This window comes from Tyto alba, unplaced genomic scaffold, assembly GCF_018691265.1.
Source record: "Tyto alba isolate M040663 unplaced genomic scaffold, T.alba_DEE_v4.0 Super-Scaffold_33, whole genome shotgun sequence".
Lineage (NCBI taxonomy): Eukaryota > Metazoa > Chordata > Aves > Strigiformes > Tytonidae > Tyto > Tyto alba.
In genome coordinates, this window is record NW_024881308.1 from 750,214 (window position 1) to 767,993 (window position 17,780).

The 17,780-nt window shown below is 54.9% G+C and overlaps 1 protein-coding gene across 10 annotated transcripts in view; it reads left to right on the plus strand.

Annotated features, from left to right (window-relative positions):
• Positions 1-17,780, plus strand: part of CHD6 (chromodomain helicase DNA binding protein 6) — a 93,315-nt gene that overhangs the window by 29,708 nt on the left and 45,827 nt on the right. For 9 of the 10 annotated variants that reach the window (XM_042801092.1, XM_032992938.2, XM_032992942.2 and 6 more), the window contains exons 2-3: positions 2,360-2,415; positions 13,601-14,088. In XM_042801092.1, the coding sequence (XP_042657026.1) occupies positions 2,383-2,415; positions 13,601-14,088 (521 nt within the window). In that variant the 5' untranslated portion in view covers positions 2,360-2,382. The remainder of the gene's footprint in view (positions 1-2,359; positions 2,416-13,600; positions 14,089-17,780) is intronic. The other variant, XM_042801093.1, reaches the window with a different exon arrangement.

Genomic DNA, 17,780 nt, shown 5'->3' on the forward strand with positions numbered 1-17,780 from the left:
GAGAGGCAGGCTGCAGCCTCCTACAGCCTAGAGGTCTCTGTGAAAGCTGCACTGAACCCAGATCTCCAACACTTATGGCTCTGAGCAAACCCTTGGGATGGGGCTGCTCTCTTTTGGAGCCTGGCAGGATTGTTCTGAGCTGCCACGACCACTCAGTCTGAAATTTCCACCTGGTCCTTCCTGGAGAACACTACTGCTGCAGCTGAACATGTCTTCCATCCTGGCTTAGCCCCTTGTTCTCTGGGCCCCTCTGGAGCACGTTTGGAGGAGTACAGGAGCAGCTGGCAGGCTTAGTCATGAGAAAAGTTCTGTGTAATCCTGTCCACGGATGTCATCAAACTCCTCCCCATTCAGCTGATGTCTCTGGATGCTTTGCTTTACTGCCACCAAGCTTGATTTATTTGTGGGATGTGCTGGCATGGCCTGTGTTAGAAGCCTTTGCCTTTTCTCCTTGGTGTGGTGGGAATGAGCCGTGGACCATTGCTGGCATGCAGAATTGGTCCCCTCTTGCACTGACCTGTTGGGATCTCCCCTTTGGGAACAGAGGTGCTGCGTCAGGGGAGAAATGGCTCTGGGTTTTGGTAAGGTCTGGGCCTAACAGGGTGCTCCTGCTGGGGAGGGGAGACATGATGGGGAGTGCTGGGGAGACCCGGGGTCTCACCTGCAGACTGATGGTGGTGTGAGCTGTGCCTTTGTGCCAGTTGTGTCCGACGGCTGCAGTGGCAGGGGAGGTTCTTGTATCGCTGTGGCTTATGGAGTGGGGTTTGCGTGGTACGGGAGGGAAACAAGAGGCAGGTGTTTGTGGCATTTGTGTCTAAAACACTTGTCAACTACTTCTGGGATCTTTGGTGCCCATTGCCAGTGCTGTGGGAGCAGATGGCTGCTGAGGGTTGGCTCCCCAGAAAGCATCTATTGCCTGGGTCAGGGGGCTCTGGGCAAACCCTGACAGCTCTGGTGAGTGTACCGTGGCTGGGGCTGCTGTGGGGAGGGCACGGGGCTGCAACCTCATTGTGTCCCCCTTGACTGTCACAGCTGGTGAGCGTGTTAGTCCTGGGGAGCCGCAGCAATGCCCTGTCCACTTGGGATCCGTGCCATTTCCAGTGGTGATCCATCCCATGTGTGGTGGGGCCGCTCCTGGCCTTTCTACTGACACAGCACTGTCAGGAGGGAAGCAGAGAGCCCAGCTTTCTCCTGCATCTGTCCAATCTACACCCCATCCCCAGACAAATCAGGCCTCAGCAGCTGCATGTCTGCTTGGCATCCAGCCCTGTCCTGAGGGTGCACTGGGTGTTGTGTCTCTGTGTTTGGGCGCAGCTGCTCAGGCTGTGTCTGCAGGGAGCTGCAGCCATTGGAGAGAGACCAACTGAAAGGTGCCACTGGCCAAACTGGACCACAGCCACTGGGTGCAGGGTGCTGAGCTGTGGTGCATGGAGCCTGGAGGAGCAGTCTTCACCCCAGAAAACTGTCAGGGTGCTGCATCACCACAGATCCCTTGTTGGTCCCCTCCTACAGTGGGGGACAGTGTGGGGACCTGGTCACACAGGCAGTTCTGCCTCTGGCACTAAGGTGCTGCTAAGAGCTGGACTTGCAAGTGCAGTCCCTCTGGGCAGGCCTGGGTGTGGGGGCATGTTGCGTGGGAATCACCTCTGCCTGCTGCCTGTCCTCCTCACATGGGCTGGGAGCTGGGTGCCGCTCATGCAGCATCCTCCTGCGCTGCGGGGGCCCAGGCCTGAGGAAGCAGCTGGCTTGCTGTCCCTGCCCCCGTGCTTCTCCAGGGGCTGCTGTGGCTTGCTGGGGAGATGGTGTCTGCCAGCGTGGCTCTCGCCCCTCCTTGCTTGCCCCATCTTTGTTCCTTTAGCAGCTCTTCCTTGGTAGTAGGGCTTGCAGCCTGCCTCAAGCTCCTGCATCCTCCCCATGTCTCTTACTGCTGTCATCTCTCTTTGTCAGAGGCTGGTTTGTTTACTGCTTCCCTCTGCTGCCGCAGGGTTGGCAGCATCCAGCACATCTCTCGGGGGTGTCCGAGGTGGGTTTAGGCCTCTGGGGAGATAGAGTGTGTCTCCGCTAGCCCCAGGTATGCCACTTTATGCTGGGACTGCAGTTGCGAGGTTGGTCTTGCCCAGTGGGGTTCAGGTAGCACCAAGCTGTGGGGGGGATGTGTGGTCGGGCTCCTTGCCATGGCTCAGCAGAGCAGATGTCCCCAAGATTGTCCCTGATTGCATTTCACTCCTGCAGCTTTGCTGCTCTGAGCAGCACCAGGGTTGGTTGGCTCAGCCTCCTGGAGGGGTGATGTGGAAGGATGGAGTACCTCAGGTTCATCAGACTCTTCATTGTAAATTTTTTCTTGTGTTGTGTCTTGCAGAACTAACATTCATCCCAGATTTGATGATAATGAAAATACAGAAAAAAGAAAAGCAGGTTTGTGACCCTTTCTCCTTTTCTCACCTCAGCTGGCAAGGCCTGGTGACCATGTCCTGTGTGTGAATTGTTGCACTTGATGTGTGGTGGGAAGTGGGCTGGGGGAGGCAGCGAGAGAGGGGCGTGTATTTCCAGACAGGGCCACAGCTCAGCTCATCAAAATTTGACCTGAGCTGCAGCCTATACCAGATGAGTCTGTTGTGGGCAGTTGAACAAGGTGGGATTTATCTTCAGTAATTGAAATGCTCTTGATTCGTTTCTGTTTCCTGTGGAGGAGCAGCCCTTCTTTTCCCTCTAAGTCCCTAGTATTGGTTCTTGTTTGAATCTCATCACATATTTATTACAAAACTGTATGTTTGCTGTGATCACTGCTAATAACATGGTGCTTCAGGACTAAGAGCAGTGGGGAGGTTGGGAAAGATCATGTTTGTGGGGCTGTGACAGCTTGGCCAGGGAATCTTCCCTTGCTCAGAAATAATCCCATCCTACCAAGCTGCCATTTCTGCATTGCCGCATTGGATCATAACTACCTGCTGCACCTGGAGGAGATTTATGAGCCAGTGGTCTTTGTATTAATGGTGTGCAGAGGAAAAACCTGACCACTGGCACTCTGATAAGGGGAAAGGACCTGTTACATGCATGGAGACTTGCTCTGCCTGCTGGGGTGAAATATGGCTGGAGATATAAAGCAAACTGGTCCACCCTGAGCTGATTTGTGTCTGTGCTGCTTTTAATGGGAAACCGTTAAACCACTGAGCTAAGGGATAAATCTGTTGGAGAGCAGGAGCTGGTGCCATTTCTAGCCGGCTCTGAAGCAGCATCCTCATGCTGCTCAGGGCAGCTGCAGATCGTGCCATCATGGTAGGTTAATGGGGAGGAGGAGGGGAGGGGAGGGAAGGGTTTGGAAAATGTGAGTGTGCTGTTCTGAGCTTCAACCAAGCCAAATGCTGCAGATACAGAAAAGTGCATGTACAAAGCAGCAATACTGTAGGAAGTAGTGAGTTTATCAGTGTGTCCTAAAGCTGCTGTGAAGAAGCAGAGCCAGCCTCAAGGTGAGGAGGAGGGGAACATGGCAGGTCTTGTGTACAAGCACTGCTGGACCACTCCTGCTGGGACAGGGGGGAGGCCTGGAGGAGAGCAGGGCACTTTGGGACATGAGTGATCTGTCTCCTCTGGTAGCAAAGCCCAGGTAAGAAATTCCTACCACTCCATTGGACTAATATAGCAGGTTTGGCTGCTCTGGAAATGGGATTGCTGAAATGATGTGGGTTTTAAGCACAGGAAAACTGCCCTCCCCCAGCTTTTGGAGATTTTAGAGGACTCAGCTGCCAAAGTCTTTGGTGTAGCTGTCCCTGCATGTAAAGTCTGGGAGGGAGATAAAGGCATGCCAGTGTGAGCAAGGAGGGGTAGGGGTCGAGCTGCTCATCTCCTGAGCTCTGAACTGGCAGCAGTGTAGGGCAATCCTTGCATCATGTCACAGTGGCTGCCGTGTTCCTGGGGTCACCAGCTCTGCAAGGGCTGTGCTGGGATGTCCCCAGAAGAGCATGGGCAGCAGTCAGAAATGCTGCTGTGAGTTCAGTGTTTGGAAGAAAGCTTGGCCAAGCAGGGCTCTCAGGGGTACCCTGGGTTCCTGGTTGATGTGGTGAAGGGGGTGGCTGCTCCACAAGGTGGGTGGCTCCCTGCCATGCTCTGCAGAGCCTGCTGAGCAGCATGGGAGGCAACACTAGCAAGAGGTGCCATTCCACATCCTCCTGGATACCTGAGTCCAGGAGGTCCCACACCTTGTAAACAGACTCCTCATGGCACCAAGGAGGGCTGTTGCCTTCAAAAGTCCATTGAACAGTCTCTCTGGAGAAGATGAGATGCTTACGTGGTTCCCAGGGCTGCCAAGGGCCATGCATTTCCGTACATGTCTCCCTGCCAGCCTCTCACTTGCAGAAGCTCCATCTTGGTCGTTGTGTCAGTGTAGGTTCAGGCCCACAGGTAAAAAGGCTGGCAAAATACTGGTACCCTTCATATTGGTGAGGGATGGCAGGAGAGCTGTCAACCCCCTTTGGGAATGGGTTATGGATATGCTCTTTCCTTTCACAAGTCCGTGGCTGCCCTGAGCAAGTGCTTTGTCCTACCCAAGTCCATTGCCAGTGGATTACGAAGCCTGAGCTGGAGAGCTGGGGTCTTACAGCAGACTGTCCTGGGAGAAGATCCTCTCTGTGCCCCCTGGGTGCACCCTGCATCAGTGCCAGCCTTCCTGCACGGGTTGGGTTGGCTTGGCTTGCGGGCCGTGCCAGATGGTGCACCAGATGAGGGGCTGTTGTTAGTGCAGGCAGGGTCTGTGTTTGCACGACTCTTCTTCCTTAGTAATGCATGAAAATCTGGTGGATCTATCACCAAGCTGTGACTAACTCGTAAAACCTGTCATTTCCCTCGTGACTTATGATGCTTCATGCTAGGGTGTCTTGTCTGCTGACAGAGGTGGGACAGGGATGCCTAGCTACTCCCAAAGAGCAATGACAAATGATGGATTTTCTTTGAGGGTTTCAACAGCACCATCAGCAACATCACCTGGGTTGCCTTTCCCATCTCTTGCTCCTGCTCCTCCCAGGGCACTGAAGGGTCTTTTACTCCTGCTTATTTCTGCCGAGGCTTGTTGAATAACCTGAGAAATACTGAACTAAAATAAATACAGTTATCCCACAGTGCCTGTAAATCTCTTTATTCTACAGCCATGGAAATGCTCGCATCTTGCACAGACGTAAGAGCAGAGCAGCATTGCTTACTTCCCAGAGAGGGAGGGGATTAGAAGTCCTCTGACCCCTTAGCTCCTGCCTTCTGGAGGGCTTTTCTAACTTCTAAGCCTGGGCTTGGAGGCACTGGGAAGAGCTTGATCCCCAGTGTTGTGTGGCCGGCGGTGTGGGGAACAGCAGGGAACAGCCCAGGGCTGCAGGCACCGCATGGCTTCTGTGCAGCCCTCGCAGCAGGGATGCGTCAGTGCATGCAGGACCCCAGGAGTAGCTGTGGGAGCTCTACTTGCCTTTGCTTCAGGCACTCACTGCATAAAATGAAGGTTTGTCCTGAATTTTATGAGTCTGTTTAAGTGGAATGTGAGCTTTGATGTCTCACCTACTGCAAATGCTGCTGAGGGCTGTTACTAGAGCTCCCCGGGGCTTGAGCAGAGTCCTGACAGCAGTGGGAGCTGGTGAAGGGGAATGGGGGCTCCCCAGCCTGAGGGCACTTGTGGCCCTGTCCCAGCCGGTGTCTGTTGGCTCCTGGCCCATCTTGGGCTTTTTTTGTTGTGATGTGACTGTCATGTGTGATGACCCTCGGTGCTAGGTGCATGGAGGAGTTCCGCTTTGCTGAGCAGCGTGTTGGGCACCCGCTCTGGTAAGGATGAAGTGCAGGGGGAGCAGTAGGGTGCCCTGCTCCTCTACCCACAGCCACGAGCACTGGTCCTCATCCTCCCCTGTGGTCCCAAGGGCTCTTCACCCTGCTGACACTCAGGCCCTCCTCTTTCCATGATCTTTCCCTGCCTTCCTTCCTGTCCTGCCAGAGAGAACTCAGCAGGGAGGACAGCAAGGCCAACCCAGGTCAGAAGTGTTGTCCTCTGCCCCTACTGTGACCTGTACCAGAGCAGTGGGGACATGTGTTCCCCCTGCCAAGGCTGGCTCAGTCATGGGACAGACCTTCCTGGCTGTTGTTCTTGAGGGCTGCATCTTGGTGGAGTGTCTCAGGAATGGAGACAGGCCCCACCTGTCACGCACATCCCATGGTGACTGCAGAGCCTGCTCGGAGACATGACGGCAGGTGGCACTTGTGTATTTTTAACTTCTACTGCATTGCATTAAGAGCTGGAAATGAGGGGTGTGGACACCCAGCGACTAGAATACAACAGCCCGTTCTGTGCACGCTATAGTTGGGGATTGCAGCTGCTGGAGAGGGTGGCTCAACAGCCTGCTAGAATGCTGTGTATGGAAGAAGCTGCATTTTCTGCTTCTGTCGTGGGGCTTTGCAGCTGGCTGTGCAGATAAACTGGGCCATCTCAGGGAGGCAGAGCTGCGTGATGGTGCCCATCTTGGGCTGCTGGTTTCAGTCAGTGCTGTGTGCGGAGGCTGAGCTGCCTAAAGAGCATGGAAACCTTTAGTGACCCCTGTAGACGGGGACCCCATGGACACTCCACATACAGGACAGATCTCTGTGGGGTTTGAGCCATGCCCTAGGGCCAAATGCAGGGCTTCTGCGGAGGCATCGTGCTTCTACTGGGGGGCTGCGGGGAGGCCTGGCCCATCCTGCCTGTAGTGAACGGGGGTGGAATGGTGCTGGCACTTGCATGCAAGATGGCATGTGGCATGGCTACAGCTGCTGGCTCTGGTCACGCTGCCTGGCAAGAGTGTGTTGCGTGGATGTTGACTGAGCCTGGTAGTCAGGGGAGCTGGCTTTGCTCTTGGCGATGACCATGAAAAGGGGTCAGTCATAGCCTCCTCCCAGGATGGAGCTGCCATTCATACCCTGAGGCTGTGGCAGAGCTTCTCCCTGCTGAGAACACTGTGCTCTTGGAGGAGAAAGCCTGCAGGGCTCAGGGTATGGCCCTGAGGCACAGGATGGACAGCAGCGTGGATATCAGGCTGTTGCTCCTTTCCCCCTCCCACCCCCAAACTCATGTGATAGCTACAGGGTTTGGGTATGGATCAGGGGTGAGCAGGCTCCAACACTCAGCAATGCCAACGCAACATCCACTTCATCCCCATCATATCTCCCAGCACTGCTGGTCTGTGACTTCTGCCACTTGGGTCCAGAGGAGCCGGTTTCTGCTCCTGCCTTTCCAGGTATCGCATGGCAAGTGCTGTATAATTGGTGCCACCTTTACAGGGCAGAAGATGATGTGGGGCTGCCCAGCCATGGGGTGGGAGCCCAGGAGTGTCGGAGGTGGAGAAAGTGATGTGGTCTCACAGGCTGTGGAGGGAGCAGGGCTTGGGATGTGTTACAGTTCCCTCCTGGCTGGGCACAAGGGACAGGATCTTCTGCCCCATCCAGTCAAGCCTGATCGCTGCAGCTGTACCTCTCCCAGGTGCCTGGGCCCAGTTTTCTCTTGTCTTCACCCAAAGCTGCATACTGTTCTCCATTCTCACTTGAGCCTTAGGACTCCCATCCCATAACATCCTAGAGTCATCCTGACCTCCTGTCCTAGCTACCTTTTTCCTATCTGCCCTTCCATCCCTCTTCCCCTCCCCAACTCGTCTTTGCAGTTGCTGTTCCACCTCGTTCCTCTTCTCCACTGTTCCTTTGGCAGATACCTGGTGCAGGCAGCGTGAGGGTGAGGATTTTGCACTTGGCTCAGACTGCAGACAGTCCTGCTGGCCTGGGCTGGCACATGCCCTGGTCAGTTTTGGGGAAAATGGTGCTGAACTTCACTGCTCCTAAGCTCCCTGCACACGTGCCAAGTGGAATTTTTAAGTTGTTCCTTCAGGTCCCTGTGTACCTGGCTCTGCTCTTTGCTGTGAGGCTTGGAGAAGGTCAGGGGTGCTGCGTGAACCTTATGGGTCGAGGGGCTGGTGCATCTCTCAGGCTCTGCAGTTTGGGAGAGGGAAGGGAGCCCGAGGACCAGGGGCAGGAGCCACTTTGCCTGCCATCTCCTGGTGGTGTCTTCCCTTAAGTCCTGAATAAAAACTGTGAAGTCAAGCCAAGCTGGGGCTGTAAATGAAATGAAACAATCTTAAGTTAAGGAAACACACCATTAAGGCCCACCCTAACCTTGGCTTTGCCCTCTAATGGGGTCATGCAATTATAAGTGCTCTCTGTTAGCCTTCACAGCTCTCTTGGGAGGTTTTAAATATTTTTTTTTCCTCCTGACCTTCTCTTTGACAGTAGTTAGATGCATGGGACAAGACTTTGTGCTCCAGCTGCTGCTGAGGGATTTGCTTGCCAGTATGAAAAGTAATTTATAGAAGATTCCTCTGGGAATAAAAAAATGTGCAAACTTATATAAAATGTATTCTGAAAATGTAAAATCATTACCAAAAAAATGCCAGTTGAGAGACAGTGCAGAGGCACAGCCCTAAGGATGAAAAGTGTACTGGGCATATGGAGGCTGCTTGGGTATGGTGCTAGAGGTTGAGATGGGCATCACCTACCAAAACCTGGAAGTTGTCGTCTTTACTTCACCCCCCCCTGCAAAATACTTCAGAAACAACAAACCTGTGTGGTTAGAGGGACATGTAAGAAGACATGTAGAAGAGGCTATTCAATGTAAAATGATGTTTCTCTTTAGTTAAAAAAAGTTGGAGTGAGAAAAAGGGCACATATTCTGGGAATTTAAAACTAAACCTGTAACCAGGCAGGACTATAAAGATTTTCAGGAATTAAAGACACAGAGTCTAATGATATTTTTCTTTCCAAATATCTCTGGACTAAAAAGCTTTTGAGTCACAGGGTAGATAAGTGATTAAGGTGTCAAATGAGTACTTGTGGAAACAGGGCACTGGCAGAACAGCTTGGTCAGGAAGACTCCCAACCCAGAGCCATCCCTGATGCCAGATGCATCAGAGAATTGCTCTTAAATTAAAGGGTTTGATAGAGATGTTTTGGAGCAAAGTAACACAAGCCACCAGGCTTTGATGGTATTTACTCTGGAATTGTAAAGGAGCCCAATGAGATGTTTGGAGTCACTAATAACTAGTGTTAGGGGCTGTCACCCGTCACTTGTCACCTGTACCTTAGCTGTGCCAAGAGACCCCTGCAGGGGAAGGATGTGATGGACAACAGCAAAACAGTGAATGGGACAGAGTGGGTGACAAGGAAATCCTCCTTTTTACTCTCACACCTAGAGAACTAGAAGCCGCATAGGAGGGCAGCACAATTTAAACAAAATTAGTGGGTTTTTCCCATACCTTACCAGTTTGTGGTACTGAATGCCACCAGGTGCTTTGGTGCCCGTGGTTACAGGGGATTTCATGCAGCTGCTAGCTACCATGTTCTGGTTGCAGTCCTGCCACTGGAGCTCTCAAGCTACAGTGAGCCTGGGCAGAAGGGGAGGCAGAGCGTGCTGCCTGTCCTGCCCCTCTCCTGCTGCCCTTGGGGTCAGGGCACTGGCCTAGAGGGGCCCTTGGCTGGTCCAGAGCAACCAAGGGGAGCCTGCCTTGCCCACGTGCTGCAGCAAGCACCCTGGGGCTACGATTTCCCAGCTTTAGGCTCCTGAAGCTTGGTATGTTCCTCTCCTGTGAAGGGGGTCTAAACACAGTAGTATGTCATTGCTAGCTGTTCCTGCAGACATGCAGGCAAAGCTGTGGGCAGCCTGAGGGCTCATGGACTGTCCCCCTTGGTGTGACACGGGCCCTTCGGCTCCTCACTGTTCGGAAGCGGAGGTGGTGGTTCCCTGTGGCACAGGGGCAGCAGCTGATGCTCTGGCACCGGCTGCACGGGTACAGTGTGCTCCTGCCTGCTGCAGAGGGCTGCCTGGGCTGCTGAAAGCAAGCTGAGGGTGTGCTTTGAAGCCATGCAGCAGTACAGGTAGTGCTGGCATTGCTTTCTCAGGCTTTTCCTGTTGACAAGAAGCCAGGATAAACTGAACCTAATCAAGGGGAAGTAGGAAAAGCCCATTTCCTGGCTTGCAGCAGTGTGCCAAACTCTGACTGCAGATTTGTATTCAACAGCACAGTCCTATGTGGATGGCAGGAGCTTGCTGTGGACTTGCAGGAGCATGACATGGAGCTTTTTCACCTCAAGACAAACTGAGCAGCCTTGGGTGCAGAAGGCTGGCAGTATTTTGCCCGCAGTCAGTGTGGAGGAGCCTGGTTTTTCTGTGCTTCTGCTGCCTGTGCAAGTCCCGGCCATGAGCAGCTCAGTCCCACAGGCTGGTATTTGATGGCCCTTTCATGGCAGGGCCTGTGCCAGAAGCTTCTGGGTGCTCCAGTGGATGCAAGCTCTGCTGACTGGTACCAACACTGCTTCCCGGACACAACAGGCTGTGACATCCCATTGCAAAGTGGTGGCACTGCTGGATCTGGGGGCCTGCGGTGCTGCCTGGGAGGTGTACCGGGCTAGACATGTCTGTGCTCCCACCATGGTGGGCTTGCCTAGAGGCTGGAGGGGCTGTTGGCAGCCAAGAGGTGATGCAGCAGGTGCAAAAGGATTGCTTGCATCTTCACAAACGTTCCAACAGTTCATAGTTGTTTCTATAAAGCATTAAACTTTTGATTGCAGCAGGGCTTGTGGCAGGCAGGGATGCCTTCATCAGCAATCACTGAAATGCCCTTTCTGATCTGCCTAAACAGCGCAATACAAGCAGGAGGCAGTCCCCACAAAGTAGGTCATGGTTTGAGGCCTGCTTTCCCGACAGCTTTATCAGCCTGTTTCATGTGGTAAGGCCTGAGGCTTCTGGCGGGCAGTGGATTTGCCAGTGGTGAGCAGGACCTGCCTGGGCTCCATAGCCTGGGTTGGAGCTGTAGGTACAGACAGCAGATGGGGTAGCGGGGAGCTTTGGACCACTTGTCCGGTGTGCAGCGGTGAAGATCATGAGCCAGTTTTGACACTCCCTACTCCATGCTGGTTTGGTGGGAAATGCTGATGCACGCAATGAGAGGGACCCACATCCCCCTGCCTGGCCATTGTGGCTCAGCTCCCCCCGGCACAGGCTGCTGGGGACAGAGCTGCTCCAGGCACTCAGCACTGCTCCCAGCCCAGTCCTGTGGGTGAGCTGGGGAACCCCTCTCCATCAGGGCAGGTGACATTGCCTGTTCTTGGACAGCACCAGAATTACAGTATCTAGACCTGTTGCTTGTTGGATGGGCTGCCTGGAAGTGAGCAGCCCCTTGGAAGAGTCATGGCTACAAGCTGTGGCTGGGAAGGAGCAGTTTACCCTCCTGCTGTGCAAGGATCCTGAAGATTTGTTTTCTGTATGTTATCTTCACTTGTCTGCTGTTCAGTGCAGAAGCAAAAGGAGATCCAGGTTCTCAGGGGTCTTTGAGCTTTGTAGCTAATACAGTACATTGTTCCAGCTGATCCCCAGCTTGCAAGATCTGAGGATTGCAAAGGCTGGGACTGATTCTGTTGCTCAGCACTGTGGGCTCAGAAGCAGCCTCAATAGTGCTGATTTTCTCCCAGCCCAGAATAGGTTCCCCTTAGTTGCTTGGGTGCACTTTGGTGGCTTGTCTGTGTGTCAGGATGGCTGCTCTCCCCTGTCCCAGGTTGCTGGAGCAGACTGGCAGCAGGGGCCAGGGCAGAGCACTGGAGGTGGCCATGTGTGGGCAGAGATGCTGGTGCAGCCTGCCCAGCTGATGCCAGATGTGCCAGCAGCCCCACTCAAGAGCAGCTACAGGGGCATGGGGGGTCTTTTCCCCTTTTCAACCTGTTGCATTTAATGCTTCCTTCTAATCCAAATCAGAAAACTGAGTGTACAGAGTGCCCTGCACCTAGACCATCCCAAATGGGTTCCAATTCTCACCCCATAGGATATAGATATTTACATTCTCACCTGCAGCTCTGGGGTATCTGAAGAGCCAGAGGGTGCTGGGGGGTCCATGGAGCCAGGATGTTGCTGCTTCAGAAACTGGTGCCTCAGCACCAGGGAGGTGGCTTGTGAAGGAACCAGCACCCCTGGCCCGGGGCAGCCATGGGTGCAGGGTGCCCAGAGGAGCACTGCCACAGTCCCCACGAGTGCACCACTGCCTGGCACCTCCTGGGGCACTCACCAGCCATCCCATGGCTTCCCTCCAAGGAATTACCACCTCCAGGTGGGCAGGATGAGTCTTGTCTCATGGGACAGCCACCAGACACTTGTCTGCAGGACCAGCTTTCCAGCCCTGGTCACGCTGCTGGGCTTTGTCTGGTGGTGATCTGCCAGCCCCACGGCAGTGAGCCAGGCTGGGGATGGCCACAGCTGCCCTCTGGTCATGACTGAGCCGTGCGTTAAAAGGAGGAGTTCATCAGGTGGGTGTGGGTTGAAAGCCTGCAATCTCCTGTGAATGCTGTGAGGTTTGCTCTCCTGCGGTGGGGCTGGAGGAGCAGCCTCAGACTGCCTGTGCTGCTGGAACAGTGGGCAGAGACCTGCCAGGGCACCCAGCTGTGATGGGCTCTTAGCAGTGCTGTGAGGTATCGGTGCTGGCTGTGGCCCCAGTGGCTCTCTGGTGGCCCCCTGATCCCAGGCAGAGAGGAGAGGGTGCAGTGGGCTGGCTGAGTGTGCAGGCAGGGCCAGGCACTGCCTGTGCTGGGGCACTGGGGATGGGAGTTAATTAGCAGAGCAGCTGAAATGGAGCCCAACATGTTACTTACTCCCTCCTTGCTGCACACAGCTGTGATTCTGCCCAGCCCTTTGCGCATCCCTTCATCTCTCCCCCTCTGGCAGCTGCTGCAAAGGATGTTTCTGGTCCCCATTACGAATTGTAACCTGCAGCTCCCTACCTTGGGCTGTCCCCTGCCAGCCCAGACTGCTCTTGAGGGGTTGCTACTCACCTGGGATCTTTATGGCAGATGCTTCTGCTGCTGCTTGAGCAGAGCTGGGCCTTTTCATGCTATTTTCTGGTTGGGCCTGCTGCAGGAAGGCACGCTAGGGATGCAGTTGAACTGCTTTCAGTGTTCAGTGCTGGAAAGTTCACAGGAAGTGAAGGAAGAGCTAGAGCAGGAAGAGCAGCTCCACTCTCCTGGGCTGAAGAGAGGTCTGGTACCCAGCAGCTCCTGGGAAAGGTGCCAGTCTAACCCCCCTCTTCTGCCCGAGCTCTGTCCCAAATGGACCTGGAGGCCTGCTTATTGCTGCGAGAGCCTGCAAGGAATCCTTAATTTCCTCTCCCCGCCCTGCCAGGACAATCCCTGGCTCTGGGCAACAGGCAGGAGCTGGCCTGGGCATGTGCCTCATTTTGGGTCTCAGCGGAGTGGGGTGTGGTGTGCGTGGTCAAAGGCAGGACTGCGCTTGGGGGCACAGCAGAGGGGCCAGCTGCCTCTGCTCTGGACCTACGTGGGCTGGTGGGGAACCAAAAGGCCTCTAACCTGTCAGCCTCCGTTGGGCAGGTAAGGGGGCTCCTCCCCTTTGAACTGCATCTGCGTGTGGTGGCCATTAGCTGTAGTCCCCCATATGTCAAGGGATGTTGCTCGTGCTGCACCTGGGTCCCTAGAGCCTTGCTGGGGCTGCAGCTCCCCTAGAATGCCTGCTGTTTCTAATGTGGCATTAGCTTTACACGCTGCCTTTCTGTTCTCTCTGCAGCTGCCAAGCTTAAAAGCGCTGAGCCGCTCCCCAATGTCGGATGCCTGGGAGTGCAAAGCGCAGGACCCCTTTGCCAGCAGCGAGGAGCAGGACGAGGTGTCCCGCCAGGTGACGGTCACAGCCACAGGCAGCCAGTGCCAGTGCCCGGAGGAGGAGCCTGATGGGGCTCCCCAGAAGCGGACCAGCACCCAGAACGGGATGCAGGACAGTGGGGGCGGGGGCACGGGTGTGAAGAAGAAACGGAAGAAAAACGGAGAGCAGGAAGGGGGAGAAAAAGCAGCTGTGGAGGTGAAACCAAAGAGGAGGAGAGAGCCTAAAGAACCAAAAGAGCCTAAAAAGGCTAAGGAGCCCAAGAAGCCGAAGGAGCCCAAGCAGAGGGAGGTGGCCAAGAAACCCCGGAAACCTCGGGAACCCAAAGGCCCCAAGGAACCTAAAGACAAGAAGAGCAGCTCTGAGCCTTCCCCCAGAGCAAGACCCAAGAAGAGCAGGTGGGTGGTGACGTGACCTTGTCTCCGTGCCTGGCGTGGATGGGGCTGTGGGGTGTCAGGAGCTTCAGCTGAGAGAGCCACACTGGGCCACAACATTGCAGGGTGCGCAGTCTCCTTGTGCTGAATGTTGGACATGGTTGGTGGGGAGGCCAGGATGAGCTCTTGGGCCATGCAGAGACAGGCTAGACAAGTGTCCTTTTGGGGATGAGACCCTGTGAGACCCGAGATCCAGAAGAGCACCAAAGAGTCTTGGCCTCTTCTTGGCCTGGCCTTTGTGCTGAGTGTCCTGGGGGACAGAGAGAGGGACCTTAGGAAGGTGTCTCACCAGGACAGTGAGGTGCTGTGTGTGGCAGAGGGCCTGTCATACCTGCTTTTGGGCCCAGGCGGAGGGTATGCGAGTGAGATGAACCTGACCCTGGGCTCTCTGTGCAAGCGAGTGTCCCTGCATGTCTGGGGGCTGGCAGCCTGCCTTCCCTCAGCTCAAGTTTGGGAGGATGCTGAAGCACATACCATCTCCCCCTCCTGGGTAGCAGGACCTGTCCCTCCCCTGTGGCTGCAGAGCTGTGCTGGCAGCCAAGGCTGGCAGCGGGGGGAGGCCTGAGGACTCCCTTGTACTACACAGCCCAACACCACTGCCTCTAGTAATTCCTCATCCTTTTAATTAACAGGCTGATTGGCCAGAAGCTCTGATTTCTTTTTAATTGGGAATGTGTGTAGATAGTAGAACAGGTCTCAACAGCACCAGTGTCATTTGCTTTACTGTCATGGATGGGGAGAATCGGTGGTTTTGGAGAGTCCAGTACAAAGCAGGCCTGTTGATTGGAGCTGGGGCCTCCTCGTGTACTGTAAATATTCCATAGGTTTAATATATTTCTACTGTAAATGGGATTAATACTGGAGCCAGCTGGGAAATTTTCAGCAAAACCTTTATTTGTTAGAAAACACCAGTTTGGTAGAGCTTCTCAAGGGCACTTTCCTGAAAGTGGACACCAGAATGGGCATCCAAGGGTCTGTGGGATCTGCCTACCTCCTTCCCACCGTGGCTGCCTGCATTATACATGTGCAGGGTGGGGACTGAGCCCCAGGTCTTCCACAGCCCTGCCGTGAGCTTGCTGACAGCCAGATGCTGGAGAGGCCAAGGCTGCGGAGCCAGCACCAGAGCAGACATTAGTGCCATTGGCGTGGGCTGGTGGTGAACAGAAGAAGGTGTGGGGCAGCAAAGCTCCCACACCAGGCTGGCAGGCAGCTCAGCAGGGTGAGAACTGGGTGCTCTGTCCCTGGCAGGTCCTTGAGACGTGCAGTGCTGTCACATCTGATCTTCCTCGAGCCTGAGGCTCTGCACGTGAGGAAGCCAAGCCTTCATGTTGTGGGGTGAGCTGGAGCAGATGGGGATGGATAGATCAAGCAGACGGTGCTGGGAGGATGAGGGAAGGGCTCCTCAAGGGCCCAAGGAAGGCTGCAGCAGAGGGACAGGGTCTGGGGGTACCAGGAGAGGTGCTGGAGGGGTATCCGCTTGCTGTGCTGGGGTCCAGCATGTGGAGCCCTGGTGAAGAGGTCACTTCATGCAAAAAAGACCAACTAATATAACTCTGTAACACATCATGCAGCCAGAAGAAACTATGTGTGGGAGTTCGGGAGTGCCACAGAGCTCTGTGCTTTTCTGATGCCCTGTCACAGTGGAGCCTGAGCCCATGGTGCCTCCTCCTGCTCACCTGCACCTTCCAGGAGGACCTTGGTCCATCCCTGCTGCTTGGGAAGTCCAGCCCATGGGTCTTCCCTTCACCTTCCCCACCTTTGCAGCCCCTCTTTGAGCCTCTTCTTGGACTGTTGCCTTGGCCTCTGGGTCAACCACCCATGGGAGGAGCAGCTACTGGGTGGAGGCACCCATGGGTGTCAACGTGGAAGCTCTGCAGGGCTGTATGTCCCCCTGTGCCCACTGCCTGGGACAGAGGTGGGGAGGTGGGCTGGGGGAACTTGGTAGCACGTGGAGGGAGAGACAAGCGGCAGGCAGGGTAAGCACTCCATGCAGATGAAGTGATTGCTGGGAGTCCTCTAAGTGGCAGATAATGGTGGCATAATTTCTTCTAAATTATTTCTAATCATAGCCAACTACTGGTTCATGAATGAAGCAGCTGTTAATTGTGACTTACAAATCAATATCTTGGGAGTTATTGCTTAGGTGGAAGCAGTGTTCTCAGTGTATTTTCAAGGGCTCTAATTGGAGCACAGGTGCACAGCCAGGGCATTTGTGGCCTGAGCAACAGATTTGTAACTGCTTGGGTTTTGCTGGTCTCAGGCAAGCAGTGATTTTTCTCATGAAACAGAGTAAAACCTTGACATAGCTTTGAAACTAATTGTTCCTCTGCTGCTGTGCAGGTCTGGGATGTGGAGGGGGTGGATGGTGGGGCTGTGAGTAAGGGAGGGGATGTTGCTCAGCCCAGGGACAGGCACTAGCTCTTTGAAATCTTTCCCTTAAGAAATCTTACCCTTGCAGAGGGTAGGGATGGATGGGCCCATTGGGAGTGGTTGTTTATTACCCTGGTGCTTTCTGGACGTGTTCCCTTGCATGGGCAGGTTGTGGTGGGTGCTGGGTGCCACGGGGGGCTGGATGGCCCTGACCCTGAGAGCGTGCCATGGGGCTCTGCTGCATCTTTGCATGTTTTATGTTTGCAGGAAGGTGGTGGGATTCACCTGGGACAGGTCCCAAATCCCCTCCATGACGTGAGCACAGAGGACAGTTGCCTGGTGGGTCAGAGCCTCCCAGCAGGCCCTTGGAGGCAGTGATGACCACCACGGTGGGCCATTGCACTGGTGGGAGCCTGGGACCTCCATCCTCCCCATGTTCGTGGCAATCATAGGGCTTAACTCCCTGTGGCTGAAGGCAGTGTCTGCTCGGCTGCTGTCTCAGATGGGGACTCAGTGCTGTGGCTCAGGGAAGACAAACCATGAGCTGGAGCAGCTTCTGCTTCAACGCTGGTGTAAAGGTTTACCGCGGTCTGGCAGGACTGTGCGACGCATTCAGGAGGTGGCTGGCAGTGCTTCTCAGGCTGGGCTAGAAGGTTTGTCTCTGGGGTGCCAGGACATGGGTTGCCTCTGGAGCTGCTGACCTGTATTCCTGCCTTTCGTTGGCATGGGATGTGTTTGTGAGCACTCTGCCCAGAGCAGGCACCTCACTGCCCTGGTCTGCTGGGGCTGGCATTGGGGAGATCCTCCTTGAGCCTGTGCTGGACATAGGCCCCTGTCTCGGTCTCCCAGCTGGGGCAGAGGCTTATGTGCTCTGGTGCAGGACCTGCCTTCACTCTGAAGACTTCATGGTCCAAGGAAGGGGTCTCCGTGCCTGGAGGGGAGAGGCTGGCCTTGTTCCCCCCAGCTCATTGTTACACCTGAGCCACTATCCAGAGCATCCTGACCTCACACATCCAGGCTCCCCATGCCAAAGGAGCAGTGAGGGCTGGCCATGAGCTGAACCCCATCTCCTACAGCCCCCGTGGGGCTGTTCCCCTGGCTGGTGGGAACTCCCAGCCCCTTTCTGCCCCACACCAGGCCAGGACAGGTGGACCCTTTCATCCCCGTGTGCTGGAATTGGATGGAGGCCCCAGGAGCCTTGAGCTGCCTCTGAGTGATCCAGTAGAAGCAGAGCCCTGTGTAGGTGTCTGCTGGCTCTCCCCCAGGATCCCTAGGACAAGATCTAA